At 36.5% G+C, this 27,904-nt stretch overlaps 1 protein-coding gene across 8 annotated transcripts in view; it reads right to left on the bottom strand.

Annotated features, from left to right (window-relative positions):
• MYH10 (myosin heavy chain 10) overlaps positions 1 to 27,904 on the bottom strand; it is a 159,642-nt gene that overhangs the window by 78,622 nt on the left and 53,116 nt on the right. For 6 of the 8 annotated variants that reach the window (XM_057500888.1, XM_036896173.2, XM_036896172.2 and 3 more), the window contains 7 exons: positions 26,778 to 26,880; positions 26,151 to 26,180; positions 20,662 to 20,754; positions 6,407 to 6,470; positions 4,619 to 4,717; positions 2,699 to 2,842; positions 2,356 to 2,451 (listed from right to left, as the gene is read on the bottom strand). In XM_057500888.1, the coding sequence (XP_057356871.1) occupies positions 2,356 to 2,451; positions 2,699 to 2,842; positions 4,619 to 4,717; positions 6,407 to 6,470; positions 20,662 to 20,754; positions 26,151 to 26,180; positions 26,778 to 26,880 (629 nt within the window). The remainder of the gene's footprint in view (positions 1 to 2,355; positions 2,452 to 2,698; positions 2,843 to 4,618; positions 4,718 to 6,406; positions 6,471 to 20,661; positions 20,755 to 26,150; positions 26,181 to 26,777; positions 26,881 to 27,904) is intronic. The other 2 variants (XM_036896169.2, XM_036896171.2) reach the window with 1 other exon arrangement.

Below are 27,904 nucleotides of genomic sequence, written 5' to 3'. Positions count from 1 at the left end.
AAACCTAATAAGGAAAATGTGCTCTTCCTTTGTTTCATTATTGTGTGTGATGCATTTCTGTGGCTGGACCTAACCTTCACTTCAGAATTTGTGGTGCTTTCAGCACTACCACTTAATAGCTATCTGCTGTTACCTTCACTACATCTTTGTGAGATGAAGGGTGGAGTGTGGCAGGACTGATATGTTAATAAAGGGAATTTGTTTCCAACTCTAGTACTTTAGACTAAATCTGTGTTTTAAATTGGCATTTTGGCACCAATATGTAAAAATGCCATGGAAAATTATTGTAAAATAAAATATTAGTAATCTGATGAAATAAGCAGTCACGAAAGACAAATACTGTATGACTTCACCTGGATGAGATATCTAGAGTAGTCAAACTCATACATACAAAGTAGAATGGTAGTTGTCAGGGGCTCGAGATAGGGGGAAATAAGGAATAGTTAATGGGTACAGAGTTTATGGTTTCTGATTGCAAGATGGAGCATTCTGGAGACTGGATGCAGAATAATGTGAATGTACTGTGAACATACATTGTTGAGTTGTACACTTAAAATGGCTAATTTTATGTTAATGTGTACTGCACCACAACTGAAACATTAAAAAACATAACCTGAAAAACTCTGGTAAGAGATAGAAAGTAGTAATATGACCAATACTAAAAAAAAGTCCAAATACACATGCCCACTTCAAGCCCTTATTTTGATCCTGAGTGAAGCACCAGAATGATGCACATACAAATGAAATGTTTGCAATTTGCATCAAAATAATTCAGAAAAGGGGAATTGGGAGGTGATATAAATGAATTAAGACAGGCCACCAGTTGGTGACTGTCTAAGCCAGGTGACAAAAATGAGGTAGTTCTTTACACTTCTCTCGTATAAATGTTTAAATTTTACTGTAATTAAAAAGTAAAGGCACTGAGACACTGCAACATGAACAAATGTTAACTGACTACTACTACCTAACAAAGGCAATGATTTGAAAAATGTTACTTACAGTAAGCTGCAATTTTTTAAAGCCTTTCACACAGTTCAGAAGAGATTTTACTTCCATTATTGCTGATGTAATGAATAGGAATGAAGCAATGACAGTGAAGCTCTTTTAATTTTTTTTTAAAACAATTGTTTTGTAAATGGACCAGGAAGGAAAGAAATAAGAAAAAAAGAGGAAGAAAGGAAGAAAAGAATAGAGAAAGAAAAAGAAGAAAAAGGGGCAAGCCCTTGGCATTATGAGATATTTCCAGACTTTCAGGGAAATTTTCAAATGCCATATTCTATAAAATCTTAAGCAAAAGTAACAAACCACGGGTATTAAAAAGGAAGAAAAACAAAACTAACCACCACAAGTTAAGAGTTATTAACAAAAACCAATTAGAAAACACTGTTTTTTCAAGTAGAAACACATTGGCCTGCCTCATCTTTTAGATGTGATCCTCTTCCATGGGTCATTTTAAGGTTTCAAAGCAAAGCTACATACTAATACATTCCTTGCTCTAAATCTTAAATTTCCTGATTTTAAGTCTTATTTAACCATGTGAAAGTATATAGAGGAAATAAGCCCATATGTCAATCAAACTACTTTAATTGAATGACACATTTAACGTCCCAGAAATCCAAAGCTCCAGGATGAGGTGCAAGGCTTGGCCAGAAAATGGTGATGATGAAGCATCAGGAGAGGGACAGGTCCTTTAAAAAGTTTACACAGAACTAAATGGTTAACACACCTCAACTTGTTATAAAAAAGGACTATTTCTAGGGCAGATAATGTGATTCATGGCAGCCTTCACTGTCCATGATAGTCATATTTGGGTAATCAAACATATGTACAGATTCCTCGTTTTAATTTTTGTCCCCAGATCACAGGAAGCAGAACTCACATGCCTGCAAATGTATTTTTTTGGTTCACAAAGTTTTATTCCTGACTGGTATAAATTTAAATCAATTTTCAACATTTGAAAACTAGAAGACTTCATATTAAAATCTAGATTTCTTCGAAAACTCAATTATACTTGGCAACACTGGGCCTATTGTCCTGGCAAGGTAACAACTGCAAGAACTCAGCGGCAGCGGCTCCCTTTCAGATGAGCTGCATGGTCCCTTCAGCTTACCTGCCCTCCCTCCCCAGGTCCTGATGCCTCCCAGGGCTCTGCAGCGCCCCAACTGACACTTTAGGACTATGCCATCCTCTTCCCTCATTTATGGAATCGGACTGCCCCACATGCAGGCACATAGGGCTGCCACTCCACTCGAGTGTTGCTGGAAATGCTTCAGGAGTGCTTTTATGCTTGCACTGTACCACGTTCTTAGAGAACACAACAAACCATCTCAACAAAAACAAAACTGAAGAGCTTACCTGTATTTTCTGGCATGGAGGCTTGATCGGTATTTCGCTCCTTTTTGAAGGAAATATTTCCAAATTGTAGTACTGAAGATACTACTTTAAGCATTGCTTTATGTTGATATAAACAGAAAAAAAATTAATAAAAATTTTGCATTAAATGTAGCAGAGACATACTCTAATTTACTTTATGCTAAGAATTAGCTATACAAAACTTTTCAGTAAGCTATCTCAGGATTTCATAAAATTACAGGCAGTACTCATTAGTTTCTCAGTCATTTTCTAGTTTAGGTTATTTACTCCCAATTTAAAAGTCTTAGTTAACTGAGCATCAGAATCTTAGAGAAATCATACATACACAGAATCTCTTCATGAGAGAAGCCCATTATATGCATTGCTTCCATTGTCTCCTGAAAGTTATCTTTGTCTTGCTGCCCCGGAATGGGAATATAGCCATTAGAGAGAAATCTGTAGTTATTAAATCCTTCAAGGAGCAAATCAGCTGGAAGAAAATACAATGGCATACAATTTAATAAATACTCACCACATAGGAAGGCATACCCACATTCACACTGGACTGACATTACAGGACAGAGGCTTACCACCCTTTCCATCACCACCAAATGCTTTTTACCCTCATACTTTTTCTTTCTTTATGTATTCATGTTAAATTCAGACTCATATACAGTTTTCAGTCATCTGTATCAATGAAAGAAAATGATGATATAAACTGCAAAAGTCTCAACTTGAGTTTTTGGGAGAGTGGCTTACATGATATTGTATTTGAAATCAGATAGCTGGGAAATGAAGAAAATTTTCCAGATAACTAAAACATATTGCTTTCAGATTTAAATATTTTAGCCATCTTTTAAGGGAAAGCTTTTTAACCCATATTCTATATTCCTCTCTTAGCAAGCAGTTTCAAGTGAAGATTATGGGGTCAATGCAAAGACCATACAGACAAGAGATGCAGACCCACATGGAGAAGGTATAGAATATGGAGCAGGCAGGTCCTGAGCACAGTCAGTGCCTTGAAACCCATTCTCCACCAGTTTGTTTAGTAGTAAATTTTCCTTTGGAATGCAACATATAATATTGTGACAAACATTATGATGGATACCCCCACTGACTTACTTGTATGTTAGAGGCCTTGAGTTAGAGAGAACTTAACTCACTCTTTTAATAAATGTGTTAAGAGCAGAATGATGTTTCTCAGGAGGGATCAAAACAGAGAAGGTTATTTACCCTACAACAGATGTTAGCGAGGGCCTCCAGCTTTCTCTGTGACTGGCTCTCCCTGCAGAGAATATCTGCTGAGCACTCCTACCCTTAATTCTTATCTATATCCCACTTAATTTCAACTGAATCCCAATTACTTTCTTTCTCTATCTCCTTTTAGCAGTTGAATTTTACTTTTTTGAATCCTTACTATTGCAGTGTTATTGCCAGTCTGAGAGCCTGATGGTTTTCTTCAATTCAGCATTATAAACTGAACAATTTTCACTTTTTTGTCTCTTAGTAGCAATTACTCTATTTATTTGTTGCTTATTTTTCTCCTTGCAGGTCTTATTTTCTGTATTCAATGCTTTCACTGATGTCTGGTTATCAACAGCCTACAGCTTACACCCCAGATGAGAAAAGCATGACTGTGTATGTGTCTACTGTTATATCTAGATAACATAATCATATAGAAGCAGCACTGAATTTGACACTAAAAAGAAACCAAAGTTATGCATCTTCTCTTCTCCCTCATACACTTCTGACCCATAACAGAACTACATTTTACTCCACCCAATTGTAAAGCTTCCAGTCTTTGTGATTCATAGCAAATAAATAAATAAAAATCCACCACAGGCTCTTTCTAGTATTAGTAGAAGCATAATACAAAATGCATTTATAAAACTAGGAATAAAAATATTTACAAAATTTTCATCAAGGAAATTAATTTTTTCTTTTTGTATTTATAAATATTGAAACAGAATTTATATAAAAATATATCACTTCTCTCCCAATTTAAAAAATTTTTTAAAGAGAAGAAATAAAAGTACAAAAGATAAGATAACATCACTTACCTACCTGCTACTTAAAATAAAATACCTGTCCCAGGGCATGGAAGCTCAATTTCATTTTCGTTTTCATGATTTAGCCAGCTGGAATTTTGGTGTGTGGGTATATGAAACTATTATTTCCCCAAAACATTTTCTCTCTTTCAAAACAATTTAATATTAAAAAAAGATAATCAAAGGAATATGAAATAGTAAAAACCTTTGTAACTTACACTTTAGGTGTTCTCCTGCTCCAGATAACAACTGGTAGAAGATATGGAAAGTACGCTCATCTTTTGCTTGACGAACAGCACGAGACTTTTCAAGAAGGTCTAACAATGCTGTTAGGGATTAAACTGAAAAGGTCTATACAGTGACTACACACATTTAATTTGTAAAATGTTTCCTTTCTTTGATATATATCAACTATCTTGCAACTAACCACTCCAACTAATTGAACTTTGCAAGTGAAAAATGAAAGTATATGCAACTTAGGTTCTCGATCTCCTAGAATCTGGGCTGGGAAGGAACCTAAAGGTCAGAGTGCTTACCTCCCAACCCCCCCACCGATTTGGATTATATTCCAAGAACATAGTACTATACAAGGAAATATAAGAAACCATGAACAATGAAGTTGAGTTGTTTAAGGCAGGAAAAGCTTTATAATATTAGAGTTGTTATAAATATAAATGGGGAAACCAAGGCACAAAGAGAGTACTAAAAGTAACATAGCTAATAAATTGTAGAGCTAGGAATCAATATGTGGTGGGACTCCAAAATGTCTATGCTTGGCTACTGTGCTACCCACGAGGGCCCCCTTTCCTGGAAGCCTCATATAAGTGGTGCTAGCACCTCACACCCAGGACTTCATATAAATTTGTCAAATGACATCCTGAGATAACTATGCCTAGACTAACCATTGGACTTCCCCTCCCTGCTCTGGAGAAGTCCTGCTGCCAGCCCCTTTCCCTGCTGCCACCTACTCTACCTGGGCTCCCCCTGTGGCAGGCAGAGAACTGCACGCCGTTCTCAGAGTGCATCTGAGGCCTGTCTGGCGTCACCACCATCTGGCTGCTCCTAGTGTGTCTGTAGGCCAACAGTCACACTGGCTTTCACAGCTCAGTTTCACCACTTTGAAAGATGATTGCCCCAAACACATCCTCCACAATTGGTGAACTGCACATTCACACAAATGATGCCATAGCAGATCAACGTGAAAAACTCGAGAGCTGTTCCCCTGTCATTTTTCAAGTGCTTCTTGTTTTTTCTGGCTCTGAGTGAACTTAGAAACATAAAATATAGTTCTGAATTAAAAGGAGATTTTGATCGAGCCCTTACCTGGTGGATAGAAACAATGTATTTCTATCACTGAAGATTATTCTAGCAAGTATCAGAGAATTGTCAGCTGTATCCTTTCTAACTGGCACACTATCATTCAGAATCATTTCTATTTTATTATCTCTTTAATCAAACTAATTCTATATAGACCTATCATTTCTTAAGGTCATTTGATGCATGTGACATTATTTAGGACTTTTCTATGTATTTGACACTTTTTCCCATAGTTTTATTCTGCTTAACACTAACTGAAACTACTTCAACTCTATACTTTGAAAAGTTTGTTTCAATGGGTACATGCCCAGTCTGCTAAGTACCTAAACAGGTGGTAAAAAATGGGTTAATCCAACAATAACTGAGGAGTAGGTCTATATAATAGTATTCACCTAAAGGTCCATATACCACATAAACATTTCCTGGGTCGATATACAGGTCCTCACCTCAGTGAGACTCTCCACTCCCTAGCCAGGAGAATAGTCATAATCTGCTGCTGAAAACAAACGACAAGAGAAAACCACTTTGGATTGAGTATTCAGTAGTCAAAACTATCTGACCAAGTCTCAATCTCTCTGAGCCTAAATTTTACCATCTGGATAAGGGAGTGATATCACAGAGGGTTACCTGGAGGCCACAGGAAGATTAAATTCATCTTATTTTGGATTATGCAATTATGAAAAGGATACATGTTTCAATGTTGGCCCCCACAATATAGCCAGTTACATCAAAGTTGATCCGAATGAACTTGCCCTGAAAATAAATTAAGACAAAACCGAAACTAAATAAGGACATAGATGATATGAACACTCCAATAAAATAATAAGCCAAAGTGCCCTGCCAAGTATCCATGAATTGGATACAGAAATGGATCTTAAATATTGCCTCACATAAAAAGAAAAAAAAGCCTCAATAAACTCTAAAACAGTAGCAATATGACAGGCTATCTTCCTAGAATATAACATAATAAAAATGAAATCCTAATCATTTAGAACTTCTAAGCTCTTCTAAATTATCTGAGATATGAGAGAATTTAATAGCATTAAAGGAATACTACATCTAGCCTTTTAATGATAGATTTGAAAAACTGAATACAGATGGTTTCCTAGGAAAACAGAAATACATTTGAGAAAAAAAAGAGAGAACTTGGACAGCCTATAATCATAAAGAATAATGAAATATAATTACTTCTTTAAAAATGATGGATTGGTCTTATGTAACAGTTTTGTAAATTCCTAAGCAATAGTTAATTGCCTTATTATGTAACTGTTTTAAGGAAACAGAAAACAGTGATTATTCCATTTTATAAAGTTAACATAACACTGAATACCCAAAATGGTAGAGATCATAAAAAGGCAAAGCAAAATAAAAGCAAATACCTTACTTATTAAAATAGATATAAATAGATATAAAGGGCCAAATCAAACACTTTGCAAAACAAACATAACAATGATCAAGAATGGTTTATTCCATGACTACTAAGAAGGACTGACCCTAGCAAACACACCACTATTATTAGTCACATGAATAGTCAAGTGACTGGAGGGCCTTCTTTGTGGAAATGTAGATAAGATTCTAAAATTTAAAGGGACATGGGAAGTATCTAGAATAGTCAACAGTAATTTTGAGAATGAGGATCAGAGCTTGAGGGCTTACACTACTCAATTTCAAAAAGCTATACATTTATTAAGATAGTCTGGTATTGGTGTAAGAATAGAGATACAGATCAATGGAACAGAATAGAGTCCATAAATAAACCACATATGTACAGTCAATTCATCTTCAATAAAGGAACCAAGGTAATTTAATAGGGCAAGGACCAATCTTTTAAAAATTGGTACTTGAAGAGTATGTAAAATCAAACAAAAAGAACCTAGACTCTTATTTCACACCATATATAAACATTAACTCAAAGTAGATCATAAACCTAAACGTATGGCCTAAAACTAAAAACTTCTAAAAGAAAATATGAGAAAATCTTTATGACCTTAAGACAAAGATTTCTTAGATAGAATTTAAAAAGCATGAAACATAAAATAAAACATTTAAGTTGGATTCTATCAAAATTTAAAACTTCTTTTCTTTAGAAAGCACTGTAAAAAAAAATGAAGAGAAACCACAGACTGGCAAAATATTCACAAAACATATTTCTGATAAAAGACTTGTTCCCAGAATATATAAATAACTCTTAAAATTCAATAACAAGACAAACTCAATAAAAAAATTGGATGAAATATTTAAATAGACATTTTATCAAAGAAGATATGTAAATGGCCAACAAGGAAATGAAAAGCTGTTCAATATCACTAGTTATTTGGGAAATGCAAATTAAAATGGGCACAGTGAGATACTACATACCACTACAATTTTAAGGAAGATCAGCAAGGCTATAGAACAACTAGAACTCTCATACAATCCCAGAAAGAATATAAAATGGTACAGTCACTTTGGGAAACAGTTTGGCAGTTTCTTACAAACTTAAATGTATGCCATATGACTCAGTAATTCCACTCCCAGGTAGTTTCCCAAGAGAAACAAAAGCAGGTATCCACACAAAGACTTGCACGTGAAGGTTCACAGCTACAACCCAAATGTCCATCAATTGGTGAATGGATTAAGAAATTGTGGTATATTCACACATGGAATATAACTGAGCAATAAAAAGGAAGAAACCAGCAATCTACCCAACAACGTGGCTGGATCTAAGAAGATAATGCTGTGTCAAAGAAACAAGACACAAAATACAACATACTATACGATTCCATTTACGTGACATTTTAAAGGAAAAATCTATACAGACAAAACAGATCATGGGTTATCAGGGCTGGGTATAGAAGGAGAAAAGAAACTAAAGGCAAAAGGAAACTTTAGAGTAATGGAAATACTCTTTCTCTGGACCAGGATGCTAGTTACACTATTATCTACTTTCATATATATATTCTTGTCTAAACCCATTGAACTGTACACTTTAAAAGGGTGAATTTTACTGTATGCAAAATGTAACTCAATAAACCTAATTTTTTTAAAAAATTTTATTTTGGTATCATTAATCTACAATTACATGAAGGACATTATGTTTACTAGGCTCCCCCCTTCACCAAGTCCCCCCCACATCCCCGTTCACAATCACTGTCCATCAACATAGTAAGATGCTGTAAAATCACTGCTTGTCTTCTCTGTGTTGCACAGCCCTCCCTGTGACCCCCCCACACTATACATGCTAATTGTAATGCCCCCTTTCTTTTTTTCCCACCCTTATTCCTCCCTTCCCACCCGTCCTCCCCAGTCCCTTTCCTTTTGGTAACTATTAGTCCATTCTTGGGTTCTGTGATTCTGCTGTGGTTTTGTTCCTTCAGTTTTCTTTTGTTCTTATACTCCACATATGAGTGAAATCATTTGATACTTGTTTTTCTCCACCTGGCTTATTTCACTGAGCATAATACCCTCTAGCTCCATCCATGTTGTTGCGAATGATGGGATTTGTTTTTTTCTTATGGCTGAGTAATATTCCATTGTGTATATATACCACATCTTCTTTATCCATTCATCTACTGATGGACATTTAGGTTGCTTCCATATCTTGGCTATCAAGAAACCTAATTTTTAAAAATAATCAAGGATTATAATTAACACACATAATGTGGTGGGTCACGGGGAAGGCAGCATAGCACAGAGAAGACAAGTAGTGACTCTACAGCATCTTACTATGCTGATGGATAGTGACTGTAATGGGGTGTGTGTTGTGGGGGACTTGATCATATGGGTGAATGTTATAACCACAATGTTGCTCATGTGAAATCTTCATAAAATTGTATAGCAATATCTTAATTAAAAAAAAAAGCAAAAAAAATTTATTGTTAAAAACGAAAGTTAACTATTACACTAAAAAAAGAATAAAGAGGTATCTTAGGAACCTCTCCTTAGATAGATGCCAATTTTAAAAACAGAACTAAACATCTATTTCTTATGTTAATATAAACATATTAAACATGTAATTTTCTCATTTAAGTGGGAAGTCTTAGTTTACACTCTTCTCTTTATGTCTTCACTCAGTCATTCTTTTACCTATTACCTGAGGACCCTTTTCACCCTTTGAATGTTACCTTTACACGCTTTGAATATTTACTTATGGTGTCATTCACCAGAAAAAAAGAGTACTCAGTACTGGGATGCTACCACAGAAAATTTGAACTACATTCTATTACATGCAAATTATACCTCATAATGTTGGTTTTTTAAAACTGGAAAAGAGAGGATATTTTACCATTATATTTTTCTGCTTAATATTATGAGCATTCATTAAGAACTTGCCCAATTTTCCAGTTTAAAAAAAACCCAAACCAAACTAGGAAAAGAAGAAAAGAGAATGAATGGGGGGAATGTTGTGGGCGGAGGGGAATCCCCTACACTGATTTCCTGCTTGAGGAGGAAGAAACCATGACTGGTTTACACGAGTAAATTCTATACAGCAAGTGGCTCTGTCAACACTCCTCCTGGTTCTGCCCTTCACCATTTTCAAAGTGCCCTTCCAAAGTGCACCCACCAAACTGTTGATACTGTATTTCATATGATCTTGCTTGCTCTGCACAAGAAATGCAGGTATCATGCCATCATAATCACAGATGTGCATTCCACTAAGGGTGTTCTTCAAATGCCATCAACCCCAAAGTGTTCGGGGGAAGGTGAGACGCAGGATTCCTATAAGAAGCAAAGGCATTTGTGGCAAGTGGCCTCCCACCACCTCTCACAAAGTCATGCACAACAAACCACTCATGACATCATAAATTATCAAAACACTGGCTAGACCAAAAAACCTCTGGACATGGGCCTAACATTTACAACTGAGTGTATGTGGACAACAGAAACAGAATGTATGAAATGGGAATATCCCTGGGAAATTAGGATGGTGTCATTTACCAATACCCGCAGTGCCCTGTAATGTAAAAGCCGATCTTAGACCACCAAACTTAATGAGGCAACAATTTAAATTCCACTGGAGACCACAATGCAAATCTATCTTTAAGCATCTGCTAGTTGAACATTTGGCATTTTTCTTCTATAGAGAACTTGTTAATTAAGAGTAACAAAAAACGATATTTTGCTTGCTTGGTTTGTTTTGTTTTATGGCCGGGAGTGGTTTTGTTTGGATTTTTTTTTTTTAATCGAAGAAAAAAATTTCCTCCTTTTAAGACATGCTCTCCTTGTATAGTATTATTTTTATACAGATAACCATTTCCCACAAACAATATAATTACGGCATTAGATGCTGACCTAATGCCCCCAAACTTCAGCAGAACCTGAGGCTGTTTTCAACACCCAAAGAACAATGTTGGATGGGCACTTCCAAAGGACTACAAGGCACTCCAGGAACACAGAGGAAGGCTTCTCAGAGTGAACAGGAGGGGTCACACAAAGTGCCCTTGGAACTGAGAAGCCTTACAGTTTATTGAACATTTGCTTCAAGGTAAATGGCAATTTAAAGGGAAGTTCTGTGCTTGTTTATTTTAAAGTTCTCCTTAAATGAAACTACTACAAAGAGTACTAGTCCTTGATACAGTGCAATCTGATTTTGACCTCTAAGTTCTAAGGAAAAAAAGTCAGTATTTTCAAGAGATAACATTTTGGGCTAACAGTGCATTGAAGTGGCAACTTCAGGCACCTTTATTCTCTTCTGCAAACAGATTCTCATTTATTGCTGCCCTTGCATTGTCAGAATGCAATACTTGGGAGACTATGTAAAACCTCTGACAGCTCATAATTTTGTTAAAGAGAGGAAGACCTTTTTTGGTGCATAATTATAAAACACTTTAATTTTTAGATTTACAAGCACTAACTAGAACAGTCAATCCAATGAATTTCTACATCATCTATTTCACTGTAGTGACTTTTGCATACACATCTGCCTTCAGCATCGGCCCACTTATAAACCATACCACATATATTTTGGTTTACAAACATCATACGAGACAAAAGAACATGGTCACATGTCTGTCTAACAAAATAGATGGTCCAGATTCTTGTCACAAAATACTAAGGAAGTCCTTTCGACTGCATGACTAAGTGGATGCTAATGCCTTATTTCCTTTCTGTCCTTAAAAATACATTGCTTTTGAGCATGATAAAATTCTAGGATATTACCATCTGAAGACCCAATCTGAGACTTCATGTACAGAACCAGTTTCCCCACAACACCATTCGAGTCTATGTGCTTCTCTGCATTTATCTTGATTCACCAAGTATCTGTGAAATGTTTTTCCTCTATCACTCTTCTGTCTGCGATTATGAGTAGAAGATGAAAACTTTTGACTTTTCAACTATTGAACCATGGTAACTGGACCCTAAAAAAGGAGACTACAAATTGGTGTCTTCAGTCTTCTTCACACCTCCTTGAAAGGTAATGAAATACTTTGGGCAATACCATAAAATGGGAGAAATTGAAGGATGATGCAATACCCACTATTACAGCATCCTTCTGTGCAGTGCCATTCTTCTGAGTACTTTAGTCTCTTTTTTTAACATTGTTGGGAATAATTGATATGTACTGATGAGCTAATTCCTAAGATAATGAAATAGCAAAATGTTTCAAGATATAGAAAAAAATGTCACTAATACCCCATAATTAATATTAGATTTATAAAATGGTCCAATGAACTTATAATTATGAGTTTTACTTTATTTTAAAAATAAGAAAATTTGTCTTCATTCTTTGTAAGGCCCCTAAGCAAGAATTAAGTTAAAAAACCATCAGTCCTTATGAATAGTTAGAACTGATCAAAAAAGAGACTCAAAAACTAAAATCAGGCCCTGATGTTTTATTGAGAGTTAAATTCTTTACAAACTTTATAAACAGCTGTTATCATCTACACAATACCTGAGTTAATAAAATGTTGCTACTTTAAAATTCAAGAGCCAGTAGTTGAAAGACAATGTTATTATTTCAAAGCTGCAAAGAATATATTGCTAGCATAACTGCTCAAACAATTACTTCCTCCAGCTTCCATTTTAACACTGCAGAAAGGCCAATCAAAATCACATGGTATCACCTAATACTCAGTGAAAGAAATATTTCACTTAAACATCTGTTATATAGTAATATTAACTTCTAGCCTCGACATGTCTAACTTCTTTATTATGTATACATCCACATGGTTTTAAGCTTTCAACTTCTTAACGCTATTCCCTTTTCCCTTGCTACCCCAAATTGAAAGTTCACGATTCATTAAATGAAAAACATTCTTTATTTGAGCTATATGACAAAGTTATTATACTGATAACTTTAAACTGTAATAACTCTAAAATAAAAGTGAATCTTTTATTTAGTGAATTTATTTTTCTCTCCATGGGAAATTATAACGTAGGTAAGGAAAGTGGATTCAAAGGAGAAATGGGAGAAAATAAAGATTCTGGCTTTCTGAACAGGTAACCTAAAAAGAAATGTCCCAAAATAATTTAGACATGTGGTGACTTACTTGGATAAACAAGCAAAGTCACCAACATACAACATCTTATTCTCTCATCCGTTCCCTAGCCAAATTTCCTTCCCATAACTGGTGTCCACTGTTGCGCTAGCCATTATAGCTAGTGCCAAAGAAATGTCTTTTGGCTAAATGAAAAGGGCCAGGCAAAGAGTAAGGAAAGAAGAGGACAGAATGAGGAAAGGGATGGAACTGTAGAAGCCATAGTATGGGAAGGAGGTAGAGTGGACTGGGATGTTCCTCCAAACCCTCTCCCATTCCTGCGTCTATACATACCCCAAAGAAACCAGTATCTCTGAAAACAACATATAGTTGACCCTTGAACAATTCAGGAGTTAGGAGCACTGATCCCCATGCAGTTGAAAATCCATGTACAACTTTTGACTCCCACAAAACTTAACTACTAGTAGCCTACTGCTGACAGGAAGCCTTACTGTAACATAAAGTCAATTCACGCATATTTTATATGTTACATGTATTGTATACTGTATTCCTACAAGAAACCTAGAGAAAAGAAAATGTTTTTTTCAAATTATCACAAATCTACAAAAATTTTTTCAATATATTTATAAGTGGGCCCATGCAGCTCAAACCTATATTGTAATAAATCTTGGTTACAAGACAGAACACTAGAATTCTATTTTGAAAACACTTTAACAAAACAAAAAAAACTTATAAAGTTGAAAATTATCAACTCTATGGTCAAGTGACATTCACATTCAGCTATTTTACAAGATCTATCCAAGCAGTCTGACAACACAACAAAGTGAAATTTCAGAACCAAAAGGAAATACATCAGTGACTATCCCCAAACAGTCTAGGATTAAATATTCCCCTTAACATTGGATATCCTCGCAAATCATGTAAGCAGCAGGCCATGAGATGTGAATCACTACAGTCTTGGGGTGGGGGATAGGGAAGGGAATAAAACTGTAAGTTAAAAAGCTTTTCCCTCACATTTATAATACATACTTTCAGAATCAACATTTTTATTAAAATACAAATCTAGAATAAAGTGGAAAACAAGCAGAGTTTTAAGTGGGTCTTCTAATCTTGTAAACAGTATGTGAAGAAACTGGTGGAAATGCCCACTCCATATTTAATCCCACATAGATCACATTACGGTACTCAGAATATTCAACCAGAACTTTACTGATAAAAATAAAGAAAAAAACAAAAACAGGACAAGCACATAAGGTACTAATTACAGGGAATGCATTCTGATGCCAGGCCATGCACATGTTGAGTACCACTCCAGGAGCAACTGAGACTATACACTTACTCTAAGAGTTCTGAACCGCAAAGACAACTAGAATCCTCTCTGCTATGTAAAAGAGAAATTAAGAATTTCACTTAAGAGGTGCAATAGGACAACTTGGATATTTTAATACTCTCAAGAAAATAAGGAAGTGATCTTATTTAAAGAATTCTATTCCTTCTGAATCCATACAGATTTTCTGGAACTTCTGGGGGTAGTTATGATCTATGTATTTGTATCATCCTCAAAAAATATTTTTCTCTTCCCTAATTTGGTATTAAAGTTGTTATAAAATCTGGTATTTACTTTAAAAACTTCAGCATAAGTGTGCTATGTATGTATGTTAGTTTACTCCACTAAAAATCACCATTCTGGAGGCAGCTATTTGCCCTAAATGGGAAAACTCATACTCAGAGTAATTAGCTAGGATCAACTCCAAAGGCCAGGTGGCTTTTTTAAATGGTTCAGCTATCTTTATCTCCAAACTACCCCAGAAGCTTTGTTAGTCAGAAAAATGCATTTTCATGTGAACTAAGTGGCCTTGTTATTTCTTATAATGGATATCAGAAATTCCTGGGGTAAAATGAGTGGCATTATGAGACATGAACTGACGGGAAATGTACAGACACCCCACGCTCTGGTGTGAAGAGGTGTGCAGACTCTATAAAGCCCCAGAGGATGGCGCACTGGGAAGACACCAGGGCCTGATTCTCACATGGCTGTGTGCAGCCACTGACTGGGAAGGTGTTGGTTGCCTGCTGCAGACCATATTCTGTCTCTGACACTCACGTTCACCTCAGTAAATCTTAAGGTTAGGTTAGGCGAGAGTACTAAAGACAGAGCAGGGATTGCATTCAATTTACTGGTTTTAGAATCTGTGTGCTAATAGATATTTGTGAGGGGACAGACTTCTGGCTTGCTTTCAGTCTGGTAGGGAGGGTTCTTACAGTCTCTATGTAGCTCTAACTATTGGAGGCTAATTATCTATCAAAAGGTACATAGAATTGGGAATTGCCAAACTGACGTAAAAGATTTTTGCAAAAAAAAAAGATTTGCACAAACACAGAAAGTGATTCCAACTAGAACTTCTGAGGGAAGATGTAACTGCTGATACAATAATTTTGAAATTGAAGTCCCTGTTTTTAAAGTTACATTACAAGATATTCATTTTACATAAATCTCCATCTGGAATGCATTTTACTTTTCCATAAACAGAGAACTGGACTAACTGTGAATGATTATTTTCATAAGGGTAATGCTCTCCTAAAGAATCCCCTTTAATACAAACCATATGTTAGCATCTTTGAAAGAAAAGATATTCTTCAGGAAATTACTCGTCTATATCAGATCAAAGAAATGGAAACAAATGGATTCTAAATCTTAGGGAGTTTATAGTTTCAAATATTTTCACCGCAAGCATGTGGCTTGTAAATGATGACTACATGAAATTCCACTCTACAAGCAACTCATTTTTTAACATCACATTACTCTTCCAGTATGATGTATAACACCAATCCCAACCCAAGGCCTGCCCTGTTCATGGAGCCATCAGCTCCCACATATCTTTTGCCCATACTTTGAGAATTGGGGCATGAATAAACTCAGAGGGTCAGCACATGCAATATCCTCCCTGGGCTCAACTGTGTACTATGGCATGTTGCTTAAAATACACTAAAGTTAAAAATCAAATGAACATGATCTCTATGAAGCTAGGGACTTCTGTTTTGCCCACTGATATATTCCCAGGGCCTCGAAGAATGTCTAGCTTTAAGCAGGCAACCACATTTTAACCAAGGAGATTCCACAAACACCTGTCAGAGATCTTACATTCTAGCAGGAGAGAGAGATTATAAACAAGCAGAGTCATTAACTACAGATTGTGGTAAGCAGGACACTGTGATAGAGAGTATCAGAGGTAACTTCCTCAGATAGAATTTTAGACTACCTAGGTGTTTAGGAGCAGGAGGAGAAATGTGGACAGATTTGAAATACACTCTTGAAGTGTAACTGACAGGATTCATTCCTGGTCTGAACATGAGCCACGAGAAAAGGCTGAATCAAGGATTATTGCTGGGCACAGTTGACCCTTGAACAACATGGGTTTGAACTGCATGGTTCCACTTATACACAGATTTTTTTCAATAAATACATTGGGAAAAAACCCTGGAGATTTGTGACAACTTAAAAAAAAATTTCCTTTCTCTAGTTTACTTTATTATAAGAAATGCAGTATATAATACATACACAAAGTAAGAGTTCATCAACTATTCATGTTACAAATAAGGCTTCTGGTCAACAGTAGGTTATTAGTAGTTAAGTTTTTAGGAAGTCGAAAGTTATACTTGGATTTTTTATTGTGCTGTGGATAGGTGCCCCTAACCCCCTGGTTGTTCAAGAGTCAACAATATTTTGTTTTCATAGATTTTTTTCTTATGTTTTAGCAACTGAGCAATTTGATGGTACCAGATACTGATGTAAGACTTAAGAAACAATTTTCAGTGGAAAAGAAAAAGTTCCTATTGGTGTGTGTTAAATTTGAGAAATCTATTAGACATCCAAATGGAGAGAACACTTAAGCAGGATAGTGCCTGGCAAAGAATAATTAACTTAATAATTAATAATTAACTGCTTGATAATTAATTTAATTGCCCAACAACAAAAAAATCTAAATTATATAAAATTTAATTAAAATTGAGTCTACATTGGCTACTCTCTAACCCCCTGAGAACCAAAGTGGGGGCAACACCCACAGGGGGCTGCTTAAGAGATTGAACATTAGTTAATCAATGGAATTAATTATTTCACTATTTTTTATGGAACCATTAAAACCAACTACTGGAGTATTGTGTAGTTAATGCCTTATGACAATAGTAGCTAGCTACTAAACTATTTTTTTAAAAATACTATACATACCAATACAAAGTTGACTTTCTAAGAATTGAAGCCCAAGTGACAACAATTTAAAGATACCTTTATTTGAACTTTGCTTTAGTCAAAAATCTTTTTTTCTAAAAAGATCAGCCTTTAATACACTAGATTGAGCATACTTGAAGATTATTGTAAGTATGTAAGTTCATACAGTAGTAAAAGCACTTTGGAAGGTGGAACTTCAGCTGAAACAGGGTTTGCTGAGATTTTAGACTGGATGGGTGAGTCTTACCAGAATCAATCTTAATACATTCCTCTTGCCAATAGAATGTAAAACAAGTTCCTACCAGAATTATTTATATCAACCTTGGAATAGTATGTGTAAATAACAAAGCATTAAGGAGACACATGCATAATAATTGCTTTGCAGGTAAATTTCAAAAAGTGCTCACCTTAATTTAGACTATAATTTCAAGGAAAAAGCTACAGCAGGTTTCTCAACTTTGACTTAACTGACATTTTGGGCTAGATCATTCTTTACGGTGGGGCCTATCCTGTACATTAAAGAATGCTCAGTATCCCTGGCCTCTACCCACTGGATGCCAGATGCACACCACTACCCATCGCCCCAGTTGAACAACTGAAAATGTCTCCAGATACTACCAAATGTCCCCTGGGGGTCCCAACTGAGAACAACTCATCTAGAGTAATGCAAATTACTGATTATAACTTGTGTATGTCAATGCAGAACTCTAATGACTTGTGGTATCCCAACTTCCAAGATGGCTTCAATAATCCCCATCTTCTGGTATTCATGTTTGTATGTGGTCCTCTCCCAACCTGTATTAGGGTTGGTCTGTGTGACAGAAGAATACATCAAAGGGATGGTATATGATTTCCAAGGGGTGGGGGGTCATTAGCAAACACTGAGTGGCTTCTGTCTTGCTGTTCCTTGGATCGCTCGCTCTGGGGGACGCCAGCTGCCATGTCATGAGCCAGCATCCCTGTGGAGAGAGGCCTCAGGCGAGGAACTGAGGTCTCTTGCCAAAAGCTACCAGAGTAACCTTGGAAGAAGATCCTCCAGCCTCATTAAGCTTTCAGAGGACTGTAGCTCTAGCCAACATCTTAACGATAACCTCATGAGAGACGCTAAGCCAGAACCACACACCACACAGAAGCTCTGAGATAATAAATGTTTTAAGTCACTAGGTTTTAGGGTAATTTGTTACATAGCAATACATAACTAACACAGAATTATGCTTCTATCTGTCACAAACAAGAAAACCCTGGCAGGTAGACAAATCCTTACCACTTAGTAATACAATCACTACATTCTTCACCAAAGGACATAAATGATTGATTAGTTGGAATTTATCTTCTCTAGACAAAAATGTGACAAGTGGGCACAAAACAGTTTCTCCTGAATTTAAAGTGTGGTTTAAGGGTGGGGGTGGAGGGAATCAGAATAGGCTGGTAACCTGATTTATGTGGTAAAGTAAAACATTTTCCACTATGAAGTCCTTGAAAATCTTCATGGAGATTCACATACCAGAGTTGGTAGCTCACTGTGTCTTCTATCCCATGACACAGCCACAAAACATAGGGCTTTCAGCAGAAAGAATGTAAGATTTAATTGTGGCTCAGGCTCAATGCTGATGATCCAAAGAATGAAAGAAACTCCATAAATGAAGCTCAGTTTCCCCAGATGGTGCATAAATCCAAAGTCACAGCCATGCTTCCTACTGAAACACAGGCACATTGTTTACTTTGTATGTAAAAAGCTAAAATAATTATGAAATGAACCTGGATTAAGTGAAATCTTCAAATTTTATCTTACTAAGACTAAACATTCCAAGCAAACAGATCTCTATTTCTTACATAACTTGGAAAGCCTCTTCCATTTAAACTACTTCAGAGGGAGTTTTGGACTGAACTGTGCACCCCCAAGCCCCATCCTTCATATGTTGACGTCCTGATCCCCAGTAACTCAGAACATGACTATATTTAGAGATAGGGTTTTTACAGAGGTAGTTGAGTTAAAATGAGGTCACTAGGAAGGGCCCTAATCCAATACAACTGTTGTCCTTATGAGAAGATCAGGACACAGATGCACAGAAGGAAGACCAGGTGAAGACGATGGCCATCTGTCAGCCAAGTGAGGCCCCAGAAGAAACCAACCCTGCCAACACCTAATCTCAGACTTCAGGCCTCTAATTTTAAGAAAATAAATGCCTGTTGTTTAAGGTCCCTAGGCTGGGGTACTCTGATAGGGTGGTCCTAGCAGACAAAGAGAGGGCTATCTAGCTACTGTGTATTTACCGGGTCCTCTGTGATCCCGACTCCGGTGGCTTCCACTAAGCACAGAAACCATACCATCAGAAAATCGACATGATTTTACACTCTCAGAGTAAAAAAGTATGTCACCATGATATTAGAGTCCCAAAAATTATCCAGTAAGGAATCATTAGAATTAAGTGCCTTTTATTCTGGTCTTCTTGACTTTTACAAATACTTTTAATATCAGAGGGAGGAAAAAACATATAATTAATTAAATGATTTAAATAGAAATAGCTGAAATTGAAGACCCTCTCCAATTCAACTGTGAAATGGGTCATTGAATCTTGATGATTATAATCCAGGGAAAATATTTACTGAAGAAATGTCCATTTTGTTGCATATGGGTTTGGAGAAGATTTGCCACTGAAGTGTCAATTCTGAGCAGCTGGAATGGGGAGGGCAGTGTCCAAAATGTACCACTGATACAGTATCACTTAGGATGATAGCCTCAGGCAAACTGAGGGAGAAGGTAAACCTTTCAACCAGTTAAGATAGTTGAACAACTGAGAAGAATTTTTAAGAGAAGTAATAGTAGTGACAAATTATTCTGAAGTCTGTATCCCATAGAAACAGCAGGGTATGAAAAGGACAATTTACTACATTGAATACTAACCTCATCTGCTGAGCATTTACTATGCCCAGTACTATGTTAAGTACTCAACATGCATCTCATTTAATCTCCATGCCAACCCCATAACATGTATTATATATCATCCCCAAGAAAAGGTAAAGAAAAAAGTCCAGGTTATATAATTACATGTCAAACAATAATATAATTATATACTTATATATATAACATATATGATTAAAATTACTTTCACATTTTTTCTTCTTGAAATGTAGCTACTAGAAAATTTAGAATTATATCTCTATTGCACAATAGTGTTCTATACTGTTTTTATTAGCCTCTCCCTAAAATATAGGAAGAAAAGTATTTGCTTAATCACTGTAGACATTTAAACTAGAAATCTGAGGAATTATAAGTTTCTGGTGCTTTTAAACTTACAAAACGAGATGAGTTATCATTTTTCACAGTCTTCGCATTTCCAAATGATTCCAGAATTGGATTTGCTTGCAAAAGCTGCCGTTCAAGTTCCCCCTAAAAGACATTACACACACACATACACACACAAATAAATAAAAGCAGATGTATGTTAATCTAATGTCTTTAACTCCAATCCTCAGGGAAAAAACAAAACAAAACTGCCTCTTTTTCTCAGTTCTTTCATCTTGCAAGCATCCGGCCACCTTTCTGGCTTTATTCTTGGTCATAATAGGCTCTACTAAAGGGAAAAAAATTAGCATCTATAAAGTAATCACAAAAACAGCATGTCACAGTGAACAGAGAAGATCAATTTGAAGGCAGGGCACATAAATTAGGTGGAGAATTTTGAATATGAAACAAACTGGTTTTCCTAAAATGAAAATTTAACATGGTACTTCAATTAAGAACATATTAATACTTACACTTCTATTTGTATCTACTGTACTTTGTTCCAAAGATTTAAGGCAGCAAATTCTAATAATTACTCCTGTATTGAAATAAGCTTGCCATTTTTCTAAGGGTTTCACATAATTATCTTAACGACACAGACAGGGCAATATCCTCAGCTCCACTTTCAGAGATAGCAAAGATGGTGATGCTGCTGAATTCTTGCTCAAATTTAAAAGGCTAAATATAGAGTATTAAGTATAATGTATGCTTTACTCAGTGTCTTTACTTACATGCAAATGAGGCTACCAGGTTCTACACACAAAAGATGTATGTATATTAGTATGTGCCTTAATCATGAAACACAACATAAAGCTGTGTGAGAAAGGATGATGCCATTTCTGGCCATGAGAAGCACTAGAAAGTGATGTTGTGTTCCTTGGATGTAATTTCAGAATTATATTGCTATGGTTTAGATAAATCTGCTTTTTCCAAACACAAATCTTACCCCTATATTTTAAAACACCCATAGTATTCTAGACCTAAAGAAAAGAATAAAAACAACTAATACATGTGATTCTCTAAGCAAAAAAGGAATATGGAATATGAGGAACCTCGCATAATATTTTAAAATGAATGGCCAGTTGCTATATGATGCATTTACCATCAAATCCAAAAACACATACATGCCATACATATGGTGTCAGCATCTAACCTTGGTTTGGACTTCTTCAGTAAGCTGAAAGGGTGTGGAGGTGTTCCAGAGATGCATGACCCATGACACAGTGAGGAGACAGGCTCCTCATATGTCTACTCTGTAGTGTTTATCTGGGTTGCCCAGGTTTTCATAGGTCTTAACGAGTCTACAACTGTTTTCAATCGAAATCAGCCAGCAGCCAGTCTTAGCAACCAGTTCTCAGAACCTAAGAAACCCCAGCACCAACTCACTTTCTGGGCCCTAGATAATATATATGCTCCCCATGGAGTGAATCTTCCAGTTACTGACTTCAAAATCAGATTATTTCTGATACTAATTCTAAACACATACTACCAAAACTTCTTAAACGTGGTATCCTGGACACTTTTAATGACTGAGAATCATCATGAAGAATGAAGTTATCATCCTGTCTTAGAAGCCTGCCTTTCTGCTCGAGGTCAGATGTCACTGCCATCAGTGTGCCTGGGACTAACGCCCTGCAGTGACATCGTGGGGTGCTGGCTCTGCAACAGTTGTTGGGGCTCTCGAATCATTTTTATATCCCTCAATCTGTGTGATCAGAATGGAGAAAAGCACTGACTTTTGATAAGTGGGACATTACCTTTACACTACACACCTGTTAGATCAAAGTAATTTGAATACGGATTCCTTAAAATTACACATTATCCCGCCAAATCACAATAAAAATACTTAAAATAATAATCTACCTTTAAAATACTTTCCTAACTGAGAGGTACAAGTACTGCATATCCTGATTTCAATATTCCCTAGACATGGCCACAAGGATTCTTTGGGTCAAGTTTATTGATTCTTTTTTCCTTAGTGTGTGGGTGTGTGTGTGGGTATGTTTATGTATGTGCGATCTACTGATTCTATTCTTTCTTTTGTTGGCTTAAAGTAACTGGCTCTATCTCCTCTACTTCGCTCAATCAGTGTCAGGTCAAACTGACGCTCTGTGAATGTTGGCTGAATGAATGTATAATCAGAGGCCCTAAAACGTTCCAGTCGTATTTGGAAAGAGGATGGTGGTGAGCCAAAGATGGCAATAAGATTGGGGAACAGTCCTCATAATCTCCATAAGAACTGTAGACTTGGGCACTTCGGTGCCCTGATGCGGGCTGGGATCCTGCTGCACTCGTGGGCCTGACCGGGCAAAGCTGCAGGTGGCCCACGGCCCACCAGTGAATATTAAAGCAAGCAGTAGCAACTAACCACCATGTTGAGAGCAAGATGTTCACCTCAGCCACAGGCTCGAATGTCTGTACTTGGTACTTGTGGACTACTGCCTTTTTGAACCACCACCTTAGTTCAAGGCGGTTTAGACCAGTAGATCCAAAGTCACCCTGAAGCTGCCGTCTGGATGTGGAGGACTCCAAAGTCAGTGCGGTAGGTGGGCCAGCCTGAAGGAGGCATTCTTAGGGGATGGTCGGGTTTTAGAAATTAGTGGTTTCAAATCTGCTCTGACACTGCACTGTGCACAGGCTCTGGGGATCTGCAGCAGCAACCATGATAGGGAGGATGGCGCCAATCCTGTACTTCCATTTGGTTACAGATAAAGTCAACTAAGACTCAATTTTATTATGAAGAGCACACCAGAAGTTTGTAGGTAAACTTTTTTTTTTAACATTCACTGCTTAAATATTATGGCCTTAATTTTGAAAATCAATTTATATTTGTTCATGTTTCCATAATGAAGATTCTGTTTTAAAGGTAAACATGAAAGACTAATCTTGTCACACTGCTGTATGTGATAAAGGATACAGGACGGTTGTAATAAAGAGATAAAGACAAAGGTGGGTGAGAAATGGGGACAGTGGGCACCCTTATAAACTGCTGCTGGAGATGTAAGATGGGACAGTCACTTTGAAAAACAGTTTGGCAGTTCCTCAAAATGTAAACAGAAAGTTACCCTGACCCAGAAATTCTACTCCTAAGGATATACCCAAGAGAACTGAAAACATGTCCACACAAAAACCCATATGCAAATATTCATTGTGGCGTTATTCAAAATGACCAGAAAGTAGAAACAATCCAAATGTCCATCAACTGATGAAAAGGCTAAACAAAATGGGATGTATTTAATATAATGAATATTATTTGGTTATAAAAAGGAATGGAGTACTAAAACATGCTATAACATGGATGAACCTCAAAAATATTACGATTGGTGAAAGAACAGTTGCAGAGAACCACATATCGTATGGTTCCACCCATATAAAACATCACAAATAGGCAAATTCAAATTCAGACAGACAGAAGTAGTCCATGATTTCCAGGGACTGGGAAGAAACAGAAGATGATTCCTAATGGGTATAGGGTTTCTTTTGGGATGATGAAAATGTTCTAAAATTGACTGTAGTGGTAACTGCATAACTGTGAATATACCAAACAAAAAAACAAACAAAAAACTGAACTTACATTTTAAATGGGTGAATTTTATGGTATGTGAATTAAACCTCAACAGAACTGTTTCAAAAAAAAATGCAAATAGACAAATAAATAAAAGACTCAACAAAATCAGGAGCCTAGAAATGCCTTCTTTTGTTCTTATAATTCATACTACCTAGTGATAAAATGCTAGAAATTTAAACAAACGGTTCCTGGGAACCTGAGTGGATTTTGCCTATAAAGTGCAATGCAAATTCACAAACCAGTGATATCGAAAGAAATGTTGTCCATGCAAAGTATAGACTTTCAACATTATAACTATTACTTTATAACAGTCATTCTTTAAAAGAGACGAGGAAGTCATGAATAGGGATACCCCAGGAGAGGGAAGGAAGTGCGGGCAGAGAAGAGTTTCTTGATATGACCCTCTCCAGGGTGTGACCATTCCCTACCACTTGTGAGTTTCATATATTCCTTAAGTGTGCTGGGGAAGAAAAGTGATTGAGAACCAATGCTCTTCTCATGTTTCTGAAAACATAAACATAGTTACTACTTGACTAGACTGCTACTAAAATAACTTGGGAAAAGCAGCACGGAGACTGTGCAGAGTGGACACATGCAGTAAGACGACATGCAAATCAACAGGGACAGGGAGGCACCGCTCAGAGAAGCTGTTGCCTTCTCTGAGAGAACTTGCTTCCCAGGGATTGATTTGACCCACAGCAAAATCTAGGGGTAGGCATGCTACTCACATACAACAGGGATCCACTCTGTTGTTTAAAATGACATCGAAACAAAATGTTAACAGAAATGATTTATGTGTCCCACAGAGGCTTTGGAAAATCTAAATCTGTAAGTTAATTAAGTTTCACCAGTGATCTAAGTACATATCAAAAGGTCATTTAGCATGTACCTCTAAAACACAAAGAAAAGCTGGTTTCTGGTCTAGAGATTCTTTCTTTAACTGGCAGAGAGCTTTAAAATATCTTATAAGATAATGACTAGTTCATTAACCCTCCCAGTTTGCATCAATTGTCTGATCTGCAGCTAAAGGAGCAAATGAATATCATGGGCCTCTGTAAGTATAATAAAGCTTTGGTGCCTGAGAATCTAAGAATTTTGAGATAGATATCTGAAAATCTCAGTATCTAGGAATATTCCTTTAGATACTTATGATAGCTTCTTTATATTATGAGATCATTTCTGTAACTCAACATTATCATTTCTTGCTTAAATCATTATGCTTGTGGAAGAGAGACAAACCAAAACTGCTCCAATGCTAGGCAAAGGATCAAGTCCAAGTACGGCCCACGCTATGCAAGGGACCTGGCTCAGCTCTGCCCTCCCACTCTTCCCAGGTAGTGGGAAATGCTCTGGTTCATGGTTCGTCCATGCTGTGCACTGTGGAGCTAAAAGGTGAGTGTCTGATAATTAGGAAGAATAACCCTCCTCCAATACTTGCCCTGGATAAAATAATTCTAACTTTAGACATTAAACACAATGAGGCCTTTAGGTTAAAACACATATAGGCCATAAAACTTTAACAGATTAGAAATCTGTTAACCTAAAAGGTACAACTTTTAAAGCTGCGGTCCTAAATTTAAAAATGTATGTATGTCATTAATGCATGGCACAAAGCTAGGTTTCTATGTAGTAATTCAAACACCTAGTATTTGACCTGTGAACCCTGACTTTATAGGTTTCATAAACATGTGATTCAATGTCATGATAAAAGAGTAAATAAATATTAAAATTCATCTAGAAAACAAATAAAAAGCAAAATGGCATGCTGCTTCTCACAAAAGAATAAGCCTCTAACACATTTTCAAAATTAAATCCTTTTTTCATAATACATCTCACTCAGAACAAACAGTATTTGTTTCTAGTACAGACTCAATCTAGAGACAGAAATTAGTGCAAACATTCAAGACTAAGAAGCATAAAGAAAAGCACTTGCCTGGTGTTTCACTGGTTTAGGCGATTCCTGCTGTTTGTTATAAACAGACAAATGCAAATGTTAGCAGGTTTGGGTCTTTCCCTAGTAGCAAGCCACATCCAAAGCACCAAGTCACTGTGTAGTTTAGGACTGTGAAAGCTGGTTTGGCGGCATTTCCTCAGGCTGCATTAACTGTCACTTCTGCATATCTACAAATTGAGGATAATTGACTTGCATACTACTATTCCCTTTCTATCATCAACTCTCCCCAAATGTCTGTTCTCCCCTGGGCTGCTGTGGGCAATGTTAATAAGCTACAAGTTCAGAAAGAACAGCTAAAAATATCTGAGGATCTTCTTTGCTGGAAAATAAGAAGAATTCATAAGCACTGCTCATCAATTTTTACCAATTCTCACCAAATATTTTTGTAAGAAATTAGGCTTCAAGCCACGACTATAATTCTAGTCTGCTCTGCTAGCGTAACTAGTTAATAGCAATTTCCTGACCAACTTGCTCCCTTCTTGAGTGGTGGAGACAAGGGAGCTATCAGTTACAGCAACACTGAGCAGATCTGCTTCCTTATTCTTGTTTCTGAAATTATAAAAGGATAAACCTAAGAGTTAATAAAACAACAGAACAAAAACTTACAGGAATATTATGGTCCTTTCGTCCTTTATGTGAAGAAGCAACATGAGCAAGGTACTGAATGACTTTCTTAGTATTTTCTGTCTTCCCAGCACCTGATTCACCCCTGAAAGAAAGAGTTAACACAAGCTGCTTTAAAGAAAGGATAGCACATACATTGCAAGATCATAAAACTGAAGAAAGTACACTGAGTTGCAATGAGTTAGTAGAAAATAGAGCAGAAGTAGGGGAAAAAAACTATGGGCAGCAGTTAGAAAATTATTTTTCAACTGGTATTAAATAAACCCAATTATTTCTTTGGTAGATGCCAGTAAGACACAGGAAAATGTTCACGACACTTCTTTTTTTCTTCCAGTTAGAGGTTCAGCCCAAATGAAATTTATTAGAAAAGTTCATGAAGAAATTCCTCAGCACCAGAAACAGAATTCCCAAACCAACTGAGATAATTTAATCTAAAGGAACTGAATAAACTCTGGGATACCCAGTGGTTACTGATACTCATCTTCAAAGAAAGCTTTCCCAGCTCATCCCTCGAACCAGGCAATGACGGTTCCCGCCTGTGTAGAACCTTGAACACACCTTATTCAACATGCCCATGCTGACTGCTGGCCTCAAATTCTGGGCTCCCCAAGGTAAGGACTAAGACCCTGTCTGTTTATTTGTATGTGTTTATTTGCACTGGTCTCTGCTTAATCCATATAACCTTGCACAGTGCTGACACATGGCCACTATGTAATTTGTAGAGAAAATGAATGAACACAATGACTTTTGTTATGAACCGGGACAAATGCCATCACTTTGTATGATTTATATTTACAAAAAAAGTTGGCCCTTTTCGAAGATTGCTTTTTATTTCTACTCAGCACAAAGCTTAAAATTCAGATGAGTTGCCAGGTGTAGAGTAATATCTAAATTATGGCCTTTCTGCTCAAATGTTTAAGGCTCCCAAAGATCTGTTCAAAGCAAACCCATCTGAACAATCAATAAAATCTCAATTTGGATTAAAATTAAAATTTTGATGTCTAATTAGATTATCTTAAAAAAAAATCTCAGAAGCTCAAAAATGTTATTAAACACATGGACAACTAATAATCCTCTAAGCCCATTTTATCTAAGGCTTGAAAATCTAA

Source organism: Manis pentadactyla, chromosome 4 (genome assembly GCF_030020395.1).
Source record: "Manis pentadactyla isolate mManPen7 chromosome 4, mManPen7.hap1, whole genome shotgun sequence".
Taxonomy (NCBI): domain Eukaryota; kingdom Metazoa; phylum Chordata; class Mammalia; order Pholidota; family Manidae; genus Manis; species Manis pentadactyla.
Note: the sequence above shows the minus strand (reverse complement) of the source record. Positions and strands in the feature narration are given on the sequence as shown.